This window comes from Excalfactoria chinensis, chromosome 3, assembly GCF_039878825.1.
Source record: "Excalfactoria chinensis isolate bCotChi1 chromosome 3, bCotChi1.hap2, whole genome shotgun sequence".
Lineage (NCBI taxonomy): Eukaryota > Metazoa > Chordata > Aves > Galliformes > Phasianidae > Excalfactoria > Excalfactoria chinensis.
This window is the reverse complement of record NC_092827.1, coordinates 8010352-8035056: the sequence shown is the minus strand read 5'-3', so window position 1 is coordinate 8035056 and position 24705 is coordinate 8010352. Positions and strand designations below refer to the sequence as shown.

The window sequence follows — 24705 nt, the reverse complement described above, 5'->3', positions numbered from 1 at the left end:
CCAGAAATTCTGAGAAGAATTAACAGTATTTATTTTCCTAACAGGTACCAAAATCACAGTCAAAGTGTAGATGCATGCAAATCATATTACATTATTTGGTTGGTTCCTGCATGCTCGGGAAGCCTTTGTGTTTGGTAAGGCAGTTGTGCTTCTATCTACAGTGTCATGAAGAGAAATGATGAAGAAATGACTGGGCAAATTTAAACTGATAGAAGGCATCACGGGACTTCAAGATGCTTTTATAGTGAATACAGGGCTGGTAAAGATTATGGGGTGTAGATGTGAGGATACAGAATTAGCCATGAAAAATTCATCATACTCTGTTACATATACTATTCACTTGCTTTTGCAATCGTGTTCTCATGTAGGTATGTACCTAGTATTGTAGAAATGACTGGTTATGGACACGCATATTCAAATATGTGGGAAGCTTAAACTGAATACTTTAAGGATAGCGCATGCTTTTTCCCATCCACACTGCAGAGTGATTCACATCAGAAAGAGAAACAGCAAGGCTTGGTTTCTTGTGGAAGAGCAGGTTAAAGAAAAGATTTCCAACAGTGTGGGTGAAACTGAGTTTGAAATCCTCTGTCTTGCAAATTCTGCTGGGCCTGGAAACCAGAAATATAGAAGAGAAATTAAGGAAGACTTCTCCAGTAGGTGGTCCAGGTTGATAGAAGTCAGTTTCACAGGCACTGAAGGTTGAAGGATATGATGGATTATACCAAAGAATAATATGTCAGATATTTGGCAGGTAATGCCTTGGGAACTGTGTAGATTCATAGGGCATATGTTATGTGCATTTCAGGATGAAGTTATTTTCTGGAGAGAAAACAATTTGAAGAGAAAGATGGTTGAAGAACTGTTACGACATCATACTATCAATCTAAAGGTAGAAGTTCCAAACCTCTTATCAAGCTTGCACTGGCACCTTCACCTTCTTCCCCTTAATACAGCCATGATACTGTATCAGGTTGAAAAAATCAGAGATAGTGGATGGACAGACAAGAACCTGCTCACTTTGACTTTGCTAATTAAATTCCTGTTACTGAATTATGCCTTAATCATACCAGTTAACAGCATTCAAATCTCCTGGCACTCCTTCCACAGAATCATGGAATGATAGACACAAAGATTTTATCTATAATTATGGTAATAGATGCTGACACAGCAGTAGTACGCTAGTGATAGAAAGTATTCAGCTTGGTGGTTGCACCTCAGTTTAGTATATCAGAGACTATGCAATCAGAATGACAATGCTTTTATGGCACAACTTCTATATTTTTGTATAATGATGCGTTAGAATTATGACAAAGCTGATTTCTTATATTTTGCTTAACAAAGGGTAAGCATGGCGTTAAGCTCAGTAACATAAACCATTTTTGTCACAAGAAATGACTGATGAAGAAATTCAGGCTAGAAGGGTCACTGCAATATCCCTACTGCACTTTCCCACTCCAAAATGGGACAACCTTGAACACTCACTGGGTTGCTCAGGGCTTTGCCTGGTCAGGCCTTGTAATCTTCCAAAACCTGTCTTTGTTCTGCAAGGCCTCAGTTTTTCTCAGTGCTTTGGACTGATAATGAAAAGAGGGAGAGGGTGAAGCAAATAAGGATATTTCTATGTTTAAGGCATGAGACCAGAACCTAGGATTCTTGGCCATGCCAGACTTTCTCTGTGATACTAGGTAAAACTGGATAACAGTACATACAGAAAGAGACTCTGGTTAACATTGTGCAGACAATCTGTCTTGAATTTGTTAGTGCTTAATTTTCCCGGCTGCATGTTTTTTCAGATATATTTTGTGTAGATTTTTATAGAGAATAATATAACTTTTTGTCCTGCACAATCCCAAAGTACTTCTCAAGTTATACTCATAACTATAGCCTACTCCTGTTGAGGCCAATAGACATTTTGCCATTGATCCGGGCCAGGATTTGGCTCTGCTGAAACAGAACGCAAACAGTTCTGTATGTCTGTATGGTCTTTAATAAATTCTGTTTTCCCACCTGAGCAATAAATCTGCCAGCAGAAGAGGACTACAAAGTTTGGTGTCACTGAGCAACTAGATATTTCAATTCAAACTTTTTTTAAGGTATTGATAGGCCATAATGACAGTTGCTCTGCAAATATCTTTATCATAGAACAGAGTTGGAGCTGGATAATGCACAGTATGGTAAGTGTGGATGTGGTATGTTTGTAGAATCTATGTATACATAGCAAATGCATACATGTATTTTTAATAAAAGACCAGCTCCAGTTAGTTGCATAATCTGAAATTCTGGAACATTTTTGCTGTCCTACATCTGCAAAAGTTTTTCATTTAGGAACACACACGCTTCTTGTCAATGCTATTTCTACAGTCACTTAGTTAGAGCAGGGCATATTGTTCTCTGAATTTCTTGTTAAAATGTTTCACTTAATTAAACTTTTACAACCAGTTCTGCTCTATGTCTGATACTTGCTGTAAATTATAAAGAAAAGCCCCTCTGGCATTTATGAGAATTCAGACGATGAAGAGTATAGGAAAAAAAGAAACAATGTCAGTGAGCCCCAGATAGTTGTTTCTTCCCTGTTATCTCCCACACAATTCAATTTAATGAAATATATTATTTCTTATTATATAAAGTAGGCTGAAAAAGAGGCCAAAATGGAACTAAAAATATTTCAAATTATTATATCACGGAAGTTTCATAAGTGGAGTCAATTGTACCATTATTTGAACACTTGCGGTTTTGTCTATGTTTCTGTAATACTTTATGTGGAAAAAAAAAGGCTGACATCTGCTAGAACCTGAAAGAAAAAGAAAATAATGAAGAAAACCAAACAGGAATAGAATTCAAAGTTACATGTGGTTGTACATGCTTGTGGGTTGTACCTGTGCATACGTGCAAACACACACTCCTTTCTATGTTAAAACATAGGCAGGAGTTTCGAAGAGGTGCTTAAGATAACATCTGTGGTATGCAGATACAAATTCGTACTGCAGCTAACTTCCACCAAGATCTAATTTTTGAGACTGATGTTCTGCTTCCAGGCTCTCCCCAAAACAACTGTGGAATGACTGGAAGATGACTGTCAGATTGATGACAGGATGGAGAGCTCTAATCCAATTGGCGGCAGCACTGCTTTGAGACTTGGAAATCTCCTCTAACCTCTAACCACAGTTCACTGTGCAAACTATTGTGTTTGCTCTTGGGAAGCTTCACTCTTGCCAAAGAGAACCAGTATTTATGCTATTTGGCATATTTATTATTCAGTTAACCCATTATTTGTAAGTAATTCCTTCTTCAGAATTTATAACCCTCTCAAGAACTGTGGATGATGAACAGAAGTAAATAGCCATGAAGACAAAACTTTAAATCTTTTTCCTCCCATAACTTTTACAATTCTTTCTACTGTCCTTTGTTTCACAGTGCTATTTGTCATGATGGAGGGAAATGAGAGTCAGGCAGTGTCTGAGAAATCTGCTTGTTCTTAAACATTTCTGAAATTCGGGGAAATGAGTTGTGTAATCTGACATCAGATTTCAGTTTCATTGTGGATGAAGGTGAAAAGGCTCTGTAGCCAGTGTCCTTATTTAGTATGATACTTCATAGAACTCACAAACAGAGTTTTATATCTCTGGTTCCCCTGGGAAGAGTGACATACACAAGTTGCAACTCTTCAGGGCAAAAAAAAGGGTAAACTGGTGCTCCATTTCTTCCTGTATGCAACCCACCACACCATGAAATGAAACTAGACTCTGAAAGGTCATGGCTTCAAACAAATGGATGAGATAATCTCTGGTTTCCCATTAATGAAACAGCAAAAATCATCTTACAGAGTAGACTGATGGTATCAAAACAAACATGCATGCGTATTTCTAGTCTTGCTTGTTAAAGAGTTTATTCGTAAAGAGGCAATATTATTTCAGCCTAAGCAAGCCTTTTTCAAGCAATATATATAGTGTCCCAACAGATGAAGACAAACCACAACAGGTCCCATTTTCCACTCAAAAGCAGTCCCATATTGTGAATGAATTCTTCAGTACTATTTATATTGGGAATTCATTTAGGTGAAGTCAGCCTAAAGGATGGAGGGGAAAACATTTTGACTCCCAGTCCATTCAGTAATATCAGTGAAACACTGACAGTCAAATAAACTTGTGAAAAATAGAAGTTAGACAATGTGGTGTCAAGCAAAAGATATCACAGGTAAGAAAAACATGTATATCTGAATCATAAATTAGCCGCTGAGAAAAAAATTCGTGGCATATCATTTTGAAAACTGATATACATATAGATTTATTTTTTCTTAATAGAACATTGCTGTTATCTGAATTTTTCCAAGACTCTGTTTCCTACTCAGTGACATTCTTTTATGCCTTATCTATGAAGGTATTTCTGTGCTGAGAAATAGATGTGCTTCCAAGTTATTTTTCATCTTACAAATGTGACCTTTATTTTAAAATCCACCTTTTGTATGTATTTCATAGCTTTTGTGAATATTTACAGTATGTATTGCACATTACTTGCTTGATCCAACATACACAGAAAACAATACAAAGACTTCCATTGACCTTGACAGTTGTTGGATTAAGCCCTATGGCCCAAGTAAAACTAGCTTCAATGAATGACACAAAAATGTAATAAAGAACTCATTTATTGGGTTATTAAGCTTATTAAAATAACCTACTGTAGATTATTTAGTTTTCAGTTATAAATTCAGATTCAAACAGTATCTACCTGAAGTTCCAGTATGTTAATCGCTGTTACTTTTAAATACACTGTGGTACAAACTTATTATTTCTCCTCTTCTGTGTGTTCATTCAGGTTTTCATGCGCCTCTGTATGTTTTCCACAATCTGCTGAAGACTCAGCTGCTCACTGGCAAGTTGTTCATCAATGAATGCTTGCATTTCTTCCCATTTCCTGGTGCCTTGTTCAACGCCTTGCTGAATTAGCGTGCGGGTTAGTTCCACTTTATTTCTGAGCGCCTCTCTGCTTTTCTGGGGCATTTGGTTAATGTACTCCCAATCGAATGGCACATCTATTCTAAGCTCTCCTTCACCAACCGCTATGTACGGTTTTATGCTGTCAGCTGTTGCTTGCTCAAACCAACGAAGAAGGTCAAAGATGTACTTCATGAATGTGGAGTACTTCTCTACAGTTAGATCAATTAGCATTTTGGCCACATTGATTAGTTTTTCTTGGGAATCACTAAGCTGCCCATAGATCTCCTGGAGTTTTGCTTTAAATTGCCTGTTAAGCTCATTGATTTTCCTTTTAGCAACTGCAGACCAATATCGGACTTTTTCTTGAGCAGCAGATGAGAGCTCCATAACCTTCTGTCTTCCTTTTCCTTCAAGATCAGTTATAAGGTCGTAATATTCTTGGCTGTAGTTTTCCACCAGTTCTCTTACTTGGTCTGTGAGGCGTGTAGCCAAGTCAGAAAGATCTTCAACATATTCATTGTACCAAACGACTAGTGTATCTATAACATTCTTCATCAATCCTAGTACCTTGTCTTCTACTTCATAGTATTTCACTGACTGTCCAAGTGTAGTAGGATCGAAGTATTCCTCACGCAATGCCTTTACATAGAGGAGCAGCTGGTGCAGATTTTCTGAAAGCTTCTGTAACATCTTCTGGCTAAAATTTTTCATCTGAGAAATGTACTTTTTAACATTTTCTGCCAAGGATCTAAGTTTCTGTGCATAGTCTGAAGCCATTGCATCTTTGTACAGCTGTTGCATTTGGACTTTGATGTCCTCAAAATTTTTGGACTGCAAGCTTCTAACCATATTTCCTGCTTTCTGAAAAGTTTTTTGCACCACCTGCTTCAGCAGGTTAAGCTTTCCTGCAAAGTCAGCTTCTTGGAGAGTAACAAAGGTCTGCCTGATTTTCTCCTGCAAATGTTTCAGCATTTCTTTAATTTGATCAAGTACATTGCGACCTCTGAGGATGGTTTCAGAAGCAGGAACTCTGACTTCGAGTTCATTGATAGCTGCAATCAAGGCGTCAAAGTACTCCTGAAGTTTTGAAAGGCATACATCGGCAGCTTTTGCAGCCTTCTCTGTAGTCATAAGGTATAATTCTTCACCTGTATACTTTTCAGACAGTCCAGGAACCTGGAATTTTGTGGTCTTCAGGAATTCAATGACGGAGTCAATTAGGTGTTTTATTTTTTTCTGATATTCTTCCATTAGGTCAACTGTAGCATCCAGAAGCCTTGCTTTTATTCTTTGATAGTCAATCTGTGCAACTTGATCTGCTGCTCTTTTATATAGCTGTCTAGCTCTCAGCTTCATCTCCTGATATTTGTCAGAGGCTTCATTGGCAGCTGTGCGAAGCTGAACATCCATTTGATCTATTTGTCTTACAGCAATTGTGTAAGCTTTGTCAGCATTATTCTGCATCATATTCTTCATTATGACAGTGGCATCACTTATATCCAGTCCCATATGCTCCTTATAGTACCGATTAACACACTTATAGACTGCATTTGTCATTTTAGGTACTTTTTCTTTCAAACCTGACAGCAAGTCTTTGGCAGCATCCTCTTTCCAGTTGAATTTTATTTGAATCATGTCAGGATTCCTGAAGGATATCTCACTTTTTAGTATGTCAATGTCCTTCTGAGGAGCAGACTGAAAGCATAAAACAAGATAAGTGTAAGGGATTTTGTAAACAAAATGAATTCAGTGCGATTTATAACGAACATATTTCAATATTCTCATTCTGCATCCTTTTGATTTTATTATATACTAGGACACAAACACATTTTTGTCTACTGTATGCTTGCTGACAGCTTGAGAGGGTAGTTTGGAACAAATTATTTTACCAGACTGCTCTGTGCTTCTTTGTACAGGAGTACTATGGCATAATTTAATCTGTTTTTGTTTTGTTTGACTCTAGGAAACATTTTTCCTTCCTTTCTAATAATACCCATGATTTCTCATAAAGCATGTGAATTATTTAAGAAAATGAGCCTTCCAGTAGTTCTTGAAATTATTTAAAGTTAATACAAACTGCCTTTCATTAACACAAAAACATAAGAGGATTTAATTTTGCAACCATTTAAATCTATAGTAGAATTTAGAATGAAAGCTACTCAGATAAACTGGTCACATATTAGTGAACCCAAAAAGAAGATACTCTATGGATGATCTGATGTCTTCCAATTTAGTGATCACAAGGAAAACCACTTCTGAGGTAAGTGTAAATAGCCTAGTGGGTGTGTGCCAAACCAGATCAGTGGCTTATAAAAAAACTAGTTCTGTAATATAAAAAAAACACAAGTGTGTTTTCTTGATCATAGCAGAAGGCAAAATTAATTGTGTGAAGCTGAACTGGTCTCTTCACACAGATGCTATTTTTAGAATTTGCAGGGCCAATATAGGCAACAAAAACTGTAATTACTGGTAATATACTTTTTGTTTCGACAAAGGATGGTTAATTTATGTCTTAACATCAACACATAAAAACTTAAAAAGGGATTTTTTATCTGACAGTGCTCAACTATTTTTCTTTTTACTGGTCATATCAAGCTTACCAGAGTTCTGTAGTATAATTTCTCCTTGAGGGTGTCAGTTTCTATTTGAACAAGATAGCCCAAGATTCCAGCAGAAGGAGAGGATACTGAGGAGGATATCATGCTGTCAGTCATTTGATAACGCACATGCACGTCAGCAAATGTTGGGCTGATGACGTCTAGTGATGCCGTGTTCTCCACAGTTCTATAACAACAACAAATACACAGGTATGTAGGAATGCACAAAGACAGCACAGGCACTGAGGAAGTACAAAATGCAATATGCCTAAATATAATACCACCTACTGTATTACATATATCTACATTAACAATCAACCTGTAACAAAAGGAGGGCTTTATTATTATTATCCACGTTTCTTAGGATTTTGTCTAACACATTCAAAAGTTCAAAAGTTCATGCTATTTCAATGTTTCCTTTTTTTTTTTTTTTTTTTTTTTTTTTTTTAGGTACCATTTTGTGCTGTATTTAGAATTTTCATTTAATCGTGAGAGCAAATAAAAATGTGCAGCTACACCATTATAAGCTTTCTAGGCCTCTAAAAGCTGATTTCAGTTTTTCCACCAGTTCAAAGTATAGGAAGTATTTTGTGCCTGCTTTTTTACTTGCCTTCACAAATTTTGGTCACTTGGATGTATAAACACAACACTTGTAGACAAAAAGAAGCAGTTAGAAGGTCAGCTCTGTAATTTGCAGTACTGGTACTTGTGAATAAAAATTACTCTTTAATGGTTTATGTTTACAGAGGCCTTCAGTGAAAAAATGTGCTGCAGGTCTGATCTAGAACCGCACAGATTGTAAAATGCTGTGTTCATAGCTCAGAAATGATATGAAATAGGACTGCTCAGAAAAACTATGGTGGGTATGCCCAGGGAGAAATTATTCGAGCTATCTCAAGATTGAAAGTGTTATCACCAATAATGACAGAATAGTTACTAGTTATAGCACAGCACTCTCAGGTACTGGTCTTCAAAGTAACATGTACATAATTGTCACTTTTGCCTATTATAAATTATATTATCAGAATAAATCTTTACCCAAATCCTTGAACAGAGAGATCTTCCTTGTAGTTTGCACTGAAGTCACGATGAGCAAAGCTGCCTGTGGTCTTCACTACAAACTTGTCTTCTTCAGATTTGTAGTTCGAAACAACTGTGAAACAGATTTCAGATGTGTGCATTACCAGAATTTACCAGCAAACAACACAAAATATATGTCAAGCAGTCTTCCAGAAGGCCAGTTTTGGAGTATTTTCATAGTATGTAAAATTATGCATTAAAAACAACAACAACAACAACAACAAAAAACAAACAAACAAAAAAAAAACAACAAAAAAAAACTTCGATAATACCCCAGATAAAAAGACATAAAAAGGCTTGTTCAACCAGAGTATTTAAAAATTCCACTTTACCCTACATTTATAATGACAGAGGTATAACATTTTGCATTTATGCAGGCCATAAATAGGGATTCTAATTTCTTGAGGGTTTATAGTTTTATTCTGATGTATTTATTATTATTATTCTAAAATCCAGAACTAAAAGCAGTATGGGACATCTGAGCTTTCTGAGTTGGAGTAATTTTCAAAATCAAATATAGTCAGTTCATAAGAAACAGGATAAAAACTTCTTTATTTGAACTGAATCACCTAAAAAGTCAGCCTACTTTCTCTCCTTTATATGTATTATTATAAGTAATGGAGGAATGTCATGTTGCCTGCAATTTAAAGTACGAAGCAGCAATATAGTAAAGAGGTCTTTTCCATTTTCTTTTTTTTTAAATAGCAGAGCATGCTATTAGTTATCCATGCATTTTGTCATCAGCCTTCAGGGTGTCTGACTAATGCTGATGGGGTTGAAAGGAGAGATACAATCTAATATAATTGTTAAACAGATAGCAGCCCATTCATAAGCAAAGTCCAAGAAAATATCTGTGAAAAACAGTAAGCAGCATTTCTCCCAAAATTATGGAATACTAAATTTTAATGTCTTACCATTCAAGTCATATTCCAGGAATTGCAATGTTGAGCTGCATGTAGAGTCAATGGACACTTCAAAGGATTCCTTTTTATTTGTTAAATCTGTTCTCCAGGTAACATTATACAGAGGGGAAGCAACTTTCAAAGATCCACTCAAGGCACCAAATGATGGAATGTAAATTCCAGCAGGCAAGGACACTTTGAGAGGGGGGATCTCAATTTTCTGTTCAGGAATAGTAATGGTAGGCAGTTCAAAATCTGCAATCTTATTTGCTACTTCATCCAGATCCACATTGAAGCTGCCAAGAGAAATACTCTTTGGAAGAGTGAATTGAGACACAGTTATTTGGTATTCTGGTACTGTCAACTCAAAATATGGTATTTTGTATTCTTCTAATGTAATATAATTGGCTCCTACATCCACTCTGGGGAATCTCAGTTTTGGCAGTGTGGGTAAATTTACATCAAATGGCATTATGTTTAGTGTCTGTGGAATTTTTACGTTGCGCAAGTCAATGGTGTATGCTGGAACCTGGAGGGTAGAGAATGGAACTCTGAACTCTGGAGTGCTGAGAACAGGACTTGGAACCTTCAGGTGTAACTCTGGAATGCTGAATGTGAAGCCATCACTCAACCTAATCACAGGCATAGGGAAAAAGTAACCATCGTCACTCTTCGTGTACATGAAGGATGCTGAAGCATTTAAGTAGTGTTTTCTGTCAGCAACGGTAGTGACATCCAACTTCAAGATATCCCAGAAGCTCTTCTTAGAAATAGGACAATTAATTCTTTTCAGGAAGTCTATGTATCCTCCCAAAGATCCAGAAATATCAAACTTTGCATTTGATTTTTCATTTGATAATTGCATATCATGACTCAGAGATAATGATTGAATTTGGCCTTCACCCTTCCAACCAACTTTCTGGTCTGTAGGGCTGATTTTCATTAAGACAACTTGATTAACTGAGGCTGTGTCCAGGAAGGAATTTGGCTGAGTGGCTTGAATCTGAAGATCTGTTGACATTCTCCAAGAAGCCAGCTCAAAGGTTGCTTTGCATTTCTGAGATCCTGTCGTTGTGAAGAGAGGTGTGTATCGTGCATAGTTTTTCCCATTGTGCTCCCAGACTGCATAAACACGACTGATAGATGCTTCAACTGCAAGTATTTCTTTCATTTCACTGTTCCAGAGTCCATCTACTTTGGAGTTGGCCTCAAGCTTGAGAGATGATCGAACTCCATTAGCATGCAGATAGGTGTTTGCTTCATGGTCTAGAGCTCCAGAAAATGTATTTCCAGTGTAAATTGCTCCATCGATATTCCCCTTTGTTGATGTTTCTACTGACAAGTACGATGTAAGAGTCTCTAAAGCAAGTTTGTGAGCAACTCCTCCCTTAGCACTGATGCCATGCTTAGGTGTGGTAAAGTCATATGTTACTTTTAACTCTGAAGAAACAGTGGGTTTAGATTTAGTATTTCCAGAAAGTTCTTGGCTGAAATTCATTTTAAAAACTGGTGTGTTGATTTTTGCATTTGTCACCATTGAAGCTTCCAGGTTCCTTCTTGTGAGACTAATAGTGTTGTCATGACTTCCTCCTACAAATTTGTTATTATTCAGGAACAGTGCTGTGGCCAGCTTCAGTCCTCTTTTTCTTGTCAAACTGGTTGAGCCATCCAGCTTAAATTGTAGTGCATCAATGACAGATGAAGATGAGACACTAAGGTGCCCAACGATATCTGACTGATTAAACAGCCCAGCATTTGCAGTCAAAGTGATCACGCTGGATTTAAATGAGAAGTCATAAGTAATGTTTCCCATGGCAGGAATTAAGATCTGGTTTGATGGGCTGTTGATTCTAAATCTAGGAAGCTTTAGAGTGCGTAGGTCCTGTGGAACATGAAGAACTGGAAGTTCCAGAGAAGGTAATACTAGCGTGTAAGATGGTACTGAAAAGCCAATAAATGGAACTGTGAATCCTGTTGTGCTTATTTCTTTTGGAAGCATGTAACCAAAGGCTGGCATCTCAGCAGTAAAAGGAGAAACCTCAATATTCAGAATTGGAATAGTGTATCCTGGAATCCTGAAGGTCCGTGGCAGTTTGTTCAGTGATGTCTGTATTTTGTATTTGTCAAATTTTGTTTTGGCTTCATTATATGACTTTGTGAGAAAATCTAAAGCTGTGTTTCTTCCTCTCTCAAAATATTTGTTGAAGAAAATTATGTATTTGTTAAGTGCTTCATGCACTGTGGCTAAAGGAAGTGGGATTACATGCATATCTTTGTTTTTCTCATACTGAGCATTCAAATTTAAATCAAAAGACTGTCTTGTAGTCTTCAATAAATCCTTCAAGCCTGCCTGTTCCCACAGTGAATAATCTTTTAGTTGAGGTGTCTGGATTCCAGTATAGGGAATCTGAAGCTGAGGAATTGTTAGAGGAATATTTAGGAAGTCCAAATTAGCATCTCCACTCATTTCAACATGAGCTTCAATTCTGTCATCATTATTGCCAGCAGACATGTTATGGGAATACCTGTACTGATTGAACCTGCCAGTAGCTTCCCAGCTGACCTGCTGAACAGAAGAACTGAGTGAAAGACCATAATTATTCAGGAAGTCAATCTTGCCAGTCAGTTTCATCGGGAAGCTGATTTTCACATTTCCTTCGTTGTTGGTTAATAGGCGAATTTCGAAAGGCTGTGCCAAGAACAAAAACTCATTATTTACAGTTCCAGTAATCCGTCCATTGAGACGAGCGTTGTGAGAGCCCGTTAATTCTATTTTCATTCCTCCAAGCTGTCCTGTGCCTTTTACATTAAGAATGCTACGTCCCACACGTTGTGACTCAATTTCTGACTGAACCTGAAGCGTTGCATAACTTAGGAAACCACATTCATATCTCATAGATTGGCTGACTTTCAGATACCTATCATTGATTTTGTAATCAGCAAAAAATATAAGAATAGGGCCGTCAATCCTGAAGGTGGCATGTGAATTGTGAATGCCTTCATCAGAGAAGTTAGGAGAAGTCCACTTCCAGTTTCCTTTGCCATTGGATGTAAATGATATGCGTCCTGCCTCTAACTCTGTTGTCATATTATTGACCAGATCAGCCTGGCTGGAAAAGTCAGCTTGTGGAATATTCAGCCTGTGCGAATATGATGTTCCACTCTGTACCTGAATTTTTCTTTGCAGGTTGACTATTAAATTGTTCTGAAGTTCTACTGAATTTTTTGTTGCAGAGAATTTTGCTCTAGTTTCAGCTTCACCTGACACAGAAGTCCCTAAAAATACCACTTCATTGGTATGGTCAACTTTAAGGAACTTGTGGCTGACCTTCATGGAATTTTTAAGCTTTAGCTGTTTCATTTCAGGAGCCAAGACATGTGAATCTGCAATAACACTGAAAACTAGGAAATCTAATTTGGATGTTGCTTGAGCTGAAAGAGAGGTCACAAATTCTGGACTGTTCACAGATGTTGTAGTATTATGAACTTCAGCTTGAGTAGACAGTGTAAAGAATGGGGAGGCAACCCTAAAAGCACCAGACAATTTGCCGAATGTAGGAGCAGTCACTGTATGTGGAATACGTGGAAGCTGGAACTCTGGTATCTTCAAGTCAGGAATCTGGAACTCATTTAGATTTAGTTTTGGAATCAATAATGCTGGGATTTCCAACTGAGGCATTTGTAATTCTGGAAAAGAAATCGCAGAAAAAGGCATATCTCTCATCTTCAGATCTTTAAAATATAAATCAACTGCTGGCAGCTGAAACTGACCAGACATGAGTTGGTCTATCATTCTCACAATCTGAAACTTAATCTCATTTAGGTCAATTGTATAAGAAGGAACTTTAAAGCTGTTCAGAACAGTAAATTCTGGGGTAGTAAATTTTGATGGGATTTTAATGTCCTTTAGTCTCTTAATATTTATCTCATAGGAGGGGATTTGCAGATCAGTCAGTGGAACAATGAAGTCCGGTGTTCGGAAAGTTGCTTCCCGAAGACTTCGAAGACTGAATTCAAAGGCAGGTATAGTGACTATAACTGTTCTTATTTCAGGGACTTTAAATCCTGTTTCAATAAACTGGTTTAAATTTTCAGCCCAATTTTTTAGATCATACTTTTCAGCCAAAGTAACAATTTTTTTAAAAGCTATATTCCATTGTTCAGAAATGTATATGACAACAGAATTGTAGAACTGGCTTATCTTTTGAAGATACCATTCAAATTCCTTGGAGATATCCATGTCAGAAATCCTCTCTCGCAGATCTTCCAGATGCTCATTTACTTTGGCTTTCAAATTAGTAAATGTTGTTGAATCGATGAGCTCCTTGAGCCAGTTAATTATAGCAGCAAGCTTGGTATCCCTTAGTTGTTCTATGTATTTTGAAACTACAGCACTAAAATCTCTCATATATTGTTTCAATGCTTCTGCTTTCTGTGGAAGTTCCAGATTTCTGAGTTCTTCATTTATTTTCTGTGTTATTTCTTGGATTTTGTTATTTGTGTCATCAACAAACTGGTTATAGTCAAAAGATTTCAGTTTCCTTATAATCATGTCAAGGAATTTGTTGAGTTTCTTTATCATCATTTCATAATCAAAGGTTTGTACTTTCTTGACAGCGTCATCAATAAAAGCCACGATTTTATCGAAGCATGTCTTCACATCAATTTTTCTTACATAGTTGATCATTTTCCGGACTGTTTCTTTTATTCTGTACTGGTTAAGCAGTTCTACCATTCTGTCCAATAAAAAATACACGTGCTTATCAATTTCATATTTTACAATCAGTTTATGCACATGACCTCGGAAAGCACTGATTTTCTCAGACACTTCGTACTCCTCCATCCAATTCAGAATAAAGTCTTTGATTTGTTCAAGAACTTCTTTCATTTTTTTAACTGGTAACGAACGCCTTAATTTTTCTAATACTTGTTTAACATCAATCATTTTAATCTTCCGTTTCAAATTTTCAGCAAAGCTTCGGATATCAATGTTCTGAATCTGAACCTTGAGCTGTTCTAGGTTCTCCTGTATCCTACCTGTGATCCTGTACTCGTCATCTACATTTTTAATCCAAGTCATAGCGCTGCTTCCAATGTTGCTGGGGTAATACTGATTAAAAAAAAATTGTAACTTCTGAATAGTGTCAACTACAGTCATTCTTATCTTATATTTTTCATCTAGAGCTGTCATTTCTTCAACTATTTTGTCAAGAAGCTGTGCAATAAGTGCATTAATGTCAAGCTGATCATAATTCTCTTTTATGTACTGCTCTATTTGTACCATATAGGCCTGAAGCTGGAGCAGTATTTCTTGAAGATTATCCAGGGCTTTTTCCAGAATGATTTCGAGATCATCAGATGTTACTCTATAGTCCTTTGTGAAAGCAATCAAATTAGTCTTTATGGTGCTAACTCTGCCGTTCAGATCCAGTTTGTCCATGTAATCATTAAGCTGCTGTGGGAATTCATCTAAAGTTGCCTTGTATTTTTTCATATATTCATCCACATCAATGTTTTTAAGGTAATTCTGTACAGCTTGCAGCGTGGATAAAATGGCACCTCTGATTTGTTCAAAGTAGAGTGGCAAATGTTCCAAGAATGGTAAGTTAATAACGTGCATATCTTTATTTTTGTCATACTTCACAGAGCCAGAGATGCTGAATTCTTGAGGCTCTGAGACGCTGTCCCTGAGGCCTAACACATCAATTACATTAACTTCTTCAGATGTGAATGGTAATCTGATTTCTGTATCCATCACAGAGAGATCTGCTAAAGCTCTTCCACTAAGTTCCACGCCAATCTTTTCTGCATCATTGTAAGCATTGATATCTTGTGAATATATGTTACTGTTGAGTTGACTTTTCAATTTCCAAGCACTCGACTGCTCTGATGGAGTAAAAAGTATATGAAATTTGTTATCAAGCTGTGTAGTGAATTTTTTCATAGACTTGATGCTATGGCTGGTAGATCCTCTGTAATCATGAGAGATGGTGAAAGCAAGAGGCTCTGCTTTGAACAGGATTTTGCTGTAAAGATCTCCTGTGTGTTCACCCAGAGCAATCAGCTTTCCATTACCGTTGGTGTGGACATCAGCAGTGATAGTGAATGGGGCCATAGTGGAACGCAGAGCATTGCTGAAACGGAGAGATTTGGAATCACAGTTTGTGTTCATAGTAATGGAGGAAGCCAGTCCTGCCACATTCAGATTAACTCTGTGACTCACTGCTGCCCCTTGGACATTTGCAACTGTGTCTGTCTTAAAGTTTGCAGTTAGATCAGCATACGTAATGGTGTAGGTATGTCTTACTTCATCTGTTCCATAGGCCGCTCTCACATTGCCACCCAAGTTCAGCTTCAGAGGCTCAAGGAGCAGTTCTGCTTTGTTGGAAACTTCAGTTCTGGTGTATTTAATATTATTGTTCAGCTTAGCTGTAAGCGATCTTGGCTGCAGCTGAAGGTCAAAAACATGCTTGTGGAACTTGTCAAAGCTGAAGCTGTTGTCTAACTTTGAAACAAACGTTAGGGATAAGCCAGGAATATTCAAGTCATTAGTGTACTCCAGCTTAATCTCTTTGAATGATCCTTGCAAATTATTTGAAAACTTGAGTCCTTCTCTATTTATTCTGAAATTTAAGACATGTTTATTGTCCATACCCAGAACTGTACTCTGATATTCACTTCCCAGCGTTATTTCCGTTAAGCTCACTCTTCCACCTAGGTTGAATTTTGCATTGTTTTTTCCATAGCGCCCAGATGATGACAGTGACATAGAGCCTCCAGAAGTATCAAGTTTGGCATTCACTTCACTCTGCATTGTCAGTGGACTAAACTGAACATTTGTAGTTGCACTGCTGGCTAGACCATACTGATTAATGTTGAGTGATGATTTATGTGCAGCTCGATTCCTTTGATCAGTCAGAGAGAAATCAGTGTTGAAAACAAGATCCTGGGAATTGAGAGAACCTGCGAATAAGGCATAACATTGGGCTTGCTTGTAAGTGGCTTGGTACTCAGAGCGAAGTGCTGCCATCTTCCTTGACAAAAGGAGTTCGAGTTTATTGACAGCTGCGAGCTGTAGATACCTTCCATTTGTTTCAGATGTTATTTTCAGCTGGCTGTTTTCATACTTCAGTGAAGCTGTGTTCTTTAATAGTCCATTTTGTACATCAGAAGCTGAAGTAATGGAAAATACACCATCAGTGTATCTACCAGATAGCTGATTGGTAGCTTGAAGGTAAGAAGAATCCAACCTCAGATTTGACTTCCCTTCTAAAACTTGTCTCTTTTCATTGTATGAGCTTGACATAGTGTAAGTGCTTCTTGCAAACATAGAAGCTACTTCCAGTTGCCCTTCTATCTTGACATTATTAATATTCATGCTATTTGTCTTTTCAGAAACAATATCACTGGAAAATGAAAGCTGAGGACCCAGAGAACTGGATGCCATTAGAAATATGGAACAGTTTGAAACTGATGTAGGTTCATAACTCTTTGTCCTAGACATTTTAAAATCTGAAGTTAAGAGTCTGTGCTTCAGATGATTTTCATATGCAGAAGTGAATCCATTTCTACTATAAGATGCTTCTCCAGAACCTGAAATAGGAAAAAGAAGACAAAAGATAACAATGTAATGTATCTCTTTTTATTTTAAGACACCATTTTCTCCAGTGCCATTAAGCTTTCATGTGACTGCTTAAACCACAGTAATATTACAATAACCCCCTTTAAAGGCAAAAATGTTGGTATAAAACTTTTCTAAAAAAAATTCTTTCTATGTTGATATTCAGGGCTAAAAATTCAAACAATAAATAAATTAATAAATTAAATCTACTCATTACTCTCTTAAATATAACCACAAGATGATGCAAATTTATGTTATTATATAAGATTAACAAGATGGATTCTTGGGAATAGCTGAAACTAGAGCACAGATGACATTTCTTTTTATTTAATGTTGCCTTTATCATACATCATATATGGTGAAGAATTTAGTAGAGACTAAAGTTTTTTGCACTTCGAGAACACAAATTGCAATTTGAGAATACCTTAAAATAACACCCCATTTTAACTCTTAACTAGTCTGGATCTGGACTAACTGCTATGTGGTAATGTCAGTATGTGGACTTTTACAAATGATAAAAAGTATATTTATATCCATACCTATACATATAGAGAAGAAACTGGAAGCATAGCTACACACCTGCCTGATACTGAAAACAGTTGCCTAGTCAACTATTACATACAACTATTTATCTGAAGAACTGTGCTTTGGTATGAAATATATTGGAAAACATACACCTTAAGATTAATTATTATTAATCCATTATTAATGGATTATTTGACTTCAACTTTAGTTCCTAAATAACAAATACACATAACATCTTTAAAAACAAAGAGATTACAGAATGTCTTTCTTTAAATAAGCAATGTGAAAATGAAGGTGTGATACACGATATGTTAAAAAATAGGACATATCATCAAAATAGTTTAGCTAGTATTGCAGAATCAATGCATATCCTTACCTTTCATGTTGTAGGATAGTAGCTCAAAAACAGAATCAGCATTCACAGTGTAAGTAGTTCCTATTCTGGATATTTTCTCTGTGCTGCTATTTGCCAAAGTGTATTCTGCTGTCCAGTTGTAATAGTTGCTGTGCACACTAGCAGAGACCTCTAAAGCACCAAATAAAGGCACAAGAAGAGGATAGGATTCTGGAACAGTAAATGTTGGCATTCTGTATTCCTGTGATGGTATGTTTAGTCCCATAGACTCTATTACCAGACGAGGTGTTCTAACAGTCTGTGGCACTCTTATGTCATGGGACGATCTTCCACCAAACGGTAATGGAATATCAATTAGAAAACTGTTCTTATTGAAGCTATATTTGATCCGGCCTTCACTAGAAAATAAAAGTGATTCTGTTAAAAATTATGCAACAGCAGGACATGTACATGATTTCTACGTATCCCAGAATATTAGGCTTACTTATATGGTTGTATCCTTACTTTAGGTTTAGAGAGAAGTGTATCTATCAGCATTTTTAAAGCACTTATCTATCAGAACCTATTCAAAGCATTTTTGATAATGGTGAATTCTGTCAGTGTTTATTCCCTTTATTTTATCAGAAAGATAAAATAAAACTGAGATACCAAGTAGGCCAGAATCACACTATTTCCATAAGACTTAAGATTAGAATTCAAGCATTCCTGGATCTTCATTCAGAGATTAACTAACCTAAGCTCACAGGAAGAGAGTGTCATTCAAGGGGTCAAATATGCAATTGTTGTCAATCTTTCATTTGATACTCTAAGAATCCAAATCTAAATGTGCCTTATTCTCAAAATGAAGGAATTTGAACAAAAATTGCTGACATCCAAGAAAATTCTAATGTGCACTACTGATGAGAATTTAGGAGAAAATATATTTTCCTTCTCAATACTTAGCTTATGAACACAATGAAAGCAATAGAGATGTAACATTTCATATTAGCACTGTGAAAGTACATGGAAAAACAGTACAAACAGAGATCACATGCAATGCTGATCCCCATCTGTTTTTATAATTCTGTCTTACAATCTTACACTTAACATTCATCTTTCCCATCAACATTTCTCTAGTTCATGAACAAGCTATACAACTATGTTTCAGTTTATCACAGCACTAGTTGTGGATGTACCAATTTAGATATTACCAAACACTGTGATATGAATACTAATTGGTAAGAATAATACATACTAGAAACTGCAATGAAATCAACTGTACATGAGCATATTCATGTCTAGATCACGTTGGCTAGTTTATGGTTTAATTTTGTAGAGACAGAAAAAATATTCTATTTATCTGCCTGTTAGTCTCTCTTTTTGTTGCTCAAGTGCTTATCATAATTCTCTACCTACCTTTTCAGGAAAAGTTCTTCAGGAATGGTGATAACAGGCAATTTAATCTTCTGAATGTTCAGTTCCTGCAGTCCACTTAGTTTGGCTTGTAGAGTCTGGGCATAGGGGACATCTTTTGATGCCTTTTGCAGCCAGGTGTTGGTTGCCTGTTGGTTCAAAGTGAATGACAAGTTTTAAAACTTCCTAACCTTTTACAAGCTATATAAATTATTTGAAAGCCAATACAACAATTGAATATAACTATTCAACTAGGAATTTGATAAATTGGTTGACTTGACCAAAGTTGGAAAACTAAATCTTATTCAAATTGATGAATGCTTTTACAAGTTGACCCGGCTGTGATTTCCTTGGGCAGACAAAAATTAATCGGGACTGCATGCTGATGCTGTAATTATAACTGTAGATTGAAACATACCACAATGAATTGTGAAACAATATGTCGCATTGTCATATCTGTAAGAGCGACTTTCCGATCCAGCAGTTCGTTGGCATACTTCTCTACAGTCTTTGTGTAGTCTGCAAAGTCAATTTGGAAGCCAGAAGACATTCTTCCCACAGCAGCACTGGCACCTGTATTCCACTCTAGCTCAGCTTTTTCAGAATCTGAAAACAGTGGATCAAAACAAATAAATAAATGAGTAAAATCAGTAATATTTATGTTCTATTTAGTGATATAATCTAAACATAGGTAACAAGGTGTTTATATTTAAAGGTTGCATACATGAATTATGTTTTTGCCCATACCATATTTCAGAAGAACTCTTTTTGAAATTGTGTTCCCATGAGTTTCTACAGCTGAGCTCATCTGAAGGTATCCTTTGGTGGGTGAATAATTAACCAGTGCTTCAGTTCTAAGTTCAGATTGCAGACGAGGAATAGAAACAGTGCCTCTTACCATTGCTTCTTCCATTCCAGCATATCTGTGAAAGCAAAATGTAAATGTGAATGTAAAACATTTCATTCTACTCTTTTACTTGTGTTTCAGGAGTAGTTTCAGTGTTTAAAAGGAGTGTAAAAAGTGACACTTTTCTAATTTTTTTTTTTACTAATCAAACTTGTAAAGTTCTTTCTGAGTCAGTGACCATCTTCAGCTCCCATGGGTTACTTTGGGAATTTCAGGAAAATTGTTAAAATATGACTGTGAATACACACAATATTAATTCCTTAATGTGTTCTGAATAATTCCATAATACTGAAACTGATGGAAATATCTACCTGTCTGGTAATATTCTACCTTAACTAAATTCTGAACTCCTTACTCAAGCTGAATTCTCAGCTAAGGATACTGAGTGTGACCGTGAATCAAATAGAAACAAAACAGTTGACAAAATATATTATGCCACTGGGCTTCGTTTTCCTTTACTCACATTTATTTTATATCTTGTAACTTTGTTGACTTGAGCAAAATTCTAATATTATGTTAGTGCAAATGAAAGGGAATTGAGGTCCCTGACATCTGTCCAAAACTCCCACTGATATCAGAGGCAATTCTGCATGAACAGCAAAGACAAAGACTCCCTGGGGCACCATCAAGATCACAGAATTCCATGGAAGATTGAGGTTTATTAAAGAATGTGATCAGCTCATTTCACCATGGGCTTGTGAGGCAGACAATTTTAGAAACCCTGGCAGGCTGAACATTTTTGTGAGCTCCCCTGTAGATGTTCCCGGAAATATTCTCATCGTGAAGCGTGGGAATTTTTACAGGAAGCTCTCAGCTATTTTTGGTTTTGTTGCTTATTGAGTGCTGTTAGAGCCCTTTGTGGGGAGATGCAATAACTCTCTTAGACCTGAATATACCCAGTAAAACCTAATACCTCTCTGTACAGTCCTTGCTTATATCCTTGGACCAGCACACCTGCAATAGCTCTAGTAAAATTTCATTCTTGTAATCATGTTTGCAAACGTGGAAGAACCACCACTAAAAACTTGCAACACAAACTGCACATGTACATGTGGTAGAAAGGATCAGTTCGTATATTAGGTGCATTTATTTTATGTGTATGTGGTGGATTACAAGTAAAATATTTCAAGGTTTTTCAAAGGGGAGTTGAATGACAATTTTATATGTCTATATATATATACATACACACAACACACACACACATATATAAAATCTATCCAAACTGGGATATTATTTTTCCCAAAATTTCTACCTTCAATAAAAACTTCAATTACCTTACCCAAAGATATCTGCAAAAGTCTGAAAAAGTAGTTTTATCAGTTACCTTATTTGTCCAGTAAGCGTAACTTCCGAAATCTTCTTGTTATTAAAGTCTATAACAAATGTATATGCTTTCTTCCCTGAAACAGATTCATCAGTGATTCTGAAGTTAGTACCAAAGTCAATATCAACATCTGGAATGGAAACATCGCTGGTCAGAATCTTCCTGTCTCTGTTGTACTTAAAGGTCAGTGTGGCTTCATGCTGCTTTACACCTGGAAAATATAATATAGTCCTGTTATTCACAACTATGGGGCATTTTGGACTTTTCTAAGGAGAAAACATTCTTATATCTTTATTTATTATATATGTTTTATTATATATATTTATTATATATTATATTATATATTATCTATATATATTATACCACCCTGAAAATCTAAATCGAGCCTGAATGGGTCTCAGTCAGAAACAGGGTCATCTTTTTCTCCTTATTTTCAAAGCTCATCATGGACTTAACCTGGCACTATTTTTGTTGCATAAGGTTTGCTGTCTCATAAAAAAAAACAAAACATCTTGTGTTTTATGCAGTTTTTCTCCATTTGTATGCTTTACTTTCATATTTCATCAGAAATGTAATTTTTCTTCTGTTTATGTTGAAATAATTTCTCCTTTTCCATTCTTTCATTCACTGACATTGAAGTTTAATTTGAATCTCATGAAGGAGTTTGTAGAGATACAAAATCATGAAGAACTTGTAATGTGGCTGCAAATAGGAAGCACAGTGAGAGTGCCTATTTGGGTGTTCTATTTCATACTGTACATAGCCCTACTATATTTTATTCATAAAAATTTTTTTCTCGAGTTCAGTGACATATAGATCAAAACAGAGCTAAACCGTATTTCTTTTTCAGACTCTTACCTTCCGCTTGTACTGCAAACTTTAATGTGTCTACCAGGTCATTTCCCTCTCTCTGTAGGTCATAGTTTGCACTTGCAGAGTATTCTTTAACTTCCCCTGTGGACACTATTTCAACTTCAAATCTAAAGGAGGAGTAAACAAACATCTTGTAAATAACTGATTTTGCCATGATCTGATCATACTAGTCTGTATTTCAATATTTGTAAAGGTAAGTTTTAGGTAAAAGGGTACTATAATAATAAGCCCTAAGAGAGAAGGGTAGTTAACACAAAATAGACATAGTCAGTGCTTTCCTAACTTACCTGGTTTCTCCAGTCAAGGGATAATATGGAGCTGCCTCCATGGAACTGGCATTGGAGTACAATAATTTGGTGCAGAAGTTTAGACCAGAAATGAAAGGCTTGCATGAAGTTGAGAATTCTCTGTTCTCAATCAGAGGTGGAATCTCTTCAGTTTTGGTGGGAGACACCAAATGTAATGTGTTGCTGGAGAAGGAAAGCGAGTAATTTATTCCCAGAAAAGGAGTTTAGATGTTGCACAAGTTGCTGTATTAGTAAGGTTACACTCTGAATAAAAATGACTGAGGTAGGGGCTTAATGAAGTAACACTGACGGTTCAACGATCAAGCAATGTACTATTACTATTATTACAAGCATTATTAGCAGTAATTATAATTCCATGTGTTGAGCCACTTATCCTCTCCAATTAATGTAAGCAGTTCACTTACATTCCATTTAAAACCAGACATTGCTAATATAACAATTTCATGTGAGAGAAATCAAAGCAATAGAAATGGTACTTATCTTATTGGAAGTTACAGAAAACAGTGACAAATTAAAGAATCTGTGAGGCCTGGTTCCTAAGCTATTTACTTATCTTACAAGAAATGTTATCCCAGTTTTACAATGCCTGAGATTTTTCTAGACAGAAAATTTCTTCATGTTTGCCCTCATCTCTCAATTCTATCACAGTGAAAACTGAAGAAAAGAAGGGAAGAACACAATCTCAGAAGTTCTCATTCACTTCTCATTACCTGATACTGAGGAGCTTTGTTGGGGTCTTCGGGGCAGGAATACTGAATTTCAGCTGTCCAGCTTTCACACTAACATGTGCTTCAATTCCAGACTCGTGGAATATATTGGAATTCATCTCCACACCACTTCTAGCAAATTCAGGCATGTTTATTCCCAGATGTGTTACAAACTCAACCGCTACTGAAGGTTTAGCAATGAGTTCTGCATGCATCTATTTAAGAAAAGAAAAATAATGTATTTTATTTTCCCAAAATACATTTTAGAACACAATGTCCTCGTTCTTGATAATCTAGAGGTAGATTATGTATAATTTATTTTGCTTTTCAAAAGCTGGTTCCCAAATGAGATCAGCTGGTGGAGCAAATAAGCGACAGTTGTCATACAGCAAATACAGCAAGATGACAGCACTGGGAAACCTTACACAGAACTACTCATTTTGTACTTGAAGTTACTTGCATGTATCTTTAAATCTGAAAACAAGAACCAGTTTTCCACTGTAGAGAAAATAGAGCAATTGTCCAAAACAATGAGTGAAGTGTTTGAAAAAAAGAAAAGGATCCAAGATTTCAATTTCTCTAAACAGAAAACAGCTCCTTTTCAAGCTTTGGGTTTCACCATTACAGCTAGAATGGACAGAATGCAAGATTCTGGAAAAGATGCCACAAATAATGTAATGGCAGCCAAGAACAACTTTAAGGGCCTTTAAAAAATTTTACTTAAATACTGTACACATTATCAAATTGAAAGTTCAGTGAACTGAAACTACTGAAGTCTTGATATAAAATAATGACTAAAATAGAGTGAAACAATTACAAAAACTGAAAAAAAAAAAAAAAAAAAAGATTCCAAATATTTCATTTAAAAATTTAACTGGAGAACGTATTTTGTGTCGCATCCACTTCAATGTTTTAATTTGTAAAATGTTTTATTTCTTGTAGAAAAGTTTTGTTTAGCTCATTTACCAATATTTCTTTTAACTGGAAAGGAAAAATTTCACTTTAATTTAGTTGCATCAACAATTTCTATTAACTGTTTGGTTTGATCATCAAATTCTGCTTCAGCTTTTTGCACTACTCTCATTTGAGATCACAGAGAGAGAAATACACAGGCGTGAAATGGATTAGATCTAACAGATGATTAAAACACATTTAATCATCTCTAATGAGCAAGTTC

The 24705-nt window shown here is 36.2% G+C and overlaps 1 protein-coding gene across 1 annotated transcript in view; it reads right to left on the bottom strand.

The window, feature by feature from the left end:
- Positions 1-4811: 4811 nt before the first annotated feature.
- APOB (apolipoprotein B) overlaps positions 4812-24705 on the bottom strand; it is a 35021-nt gene continuing 15127 nt past the window's right edge. The window contains exons 18-29 of the mRNA XM_072333104.1: positions 23532-23743; positions 22801-22983; positions 22499-22620; positions 21641-21851; positions 20157-20332; positions 19828-20015; positions 19413-19558; positions 18039-18415; positions 9529-17109; positions 8573-8687; positions 7538-7721; positions 4812-6632 (exon numbers count right to left, since the gene is read on the bottom strand). Of these exons, the coding sequence (XP_072189205.1) occupies positions 4812-6632; positions 7538-7721; positions 8573-8687; positions 9529-17109; positions 18039-18415; positions 19413-19558; positions 19828-20015; positions 20157-20332; positions 21641-21851; positions 22499-22620; positions 22801-22983; positions 23532-23743 (11316 nt within the window). The remainder of the gene's footprint in view (positions 6633-7537; positions 7722-8572; positions 8688-9528; positions 17110-18038; positions 18416-19412; positions 19559-19827; positions 20016-20156; positions 20333-21640; positions 21852-22498; positions 22621-22800; positions 22984-23531; positions 23744-24705) is intronic.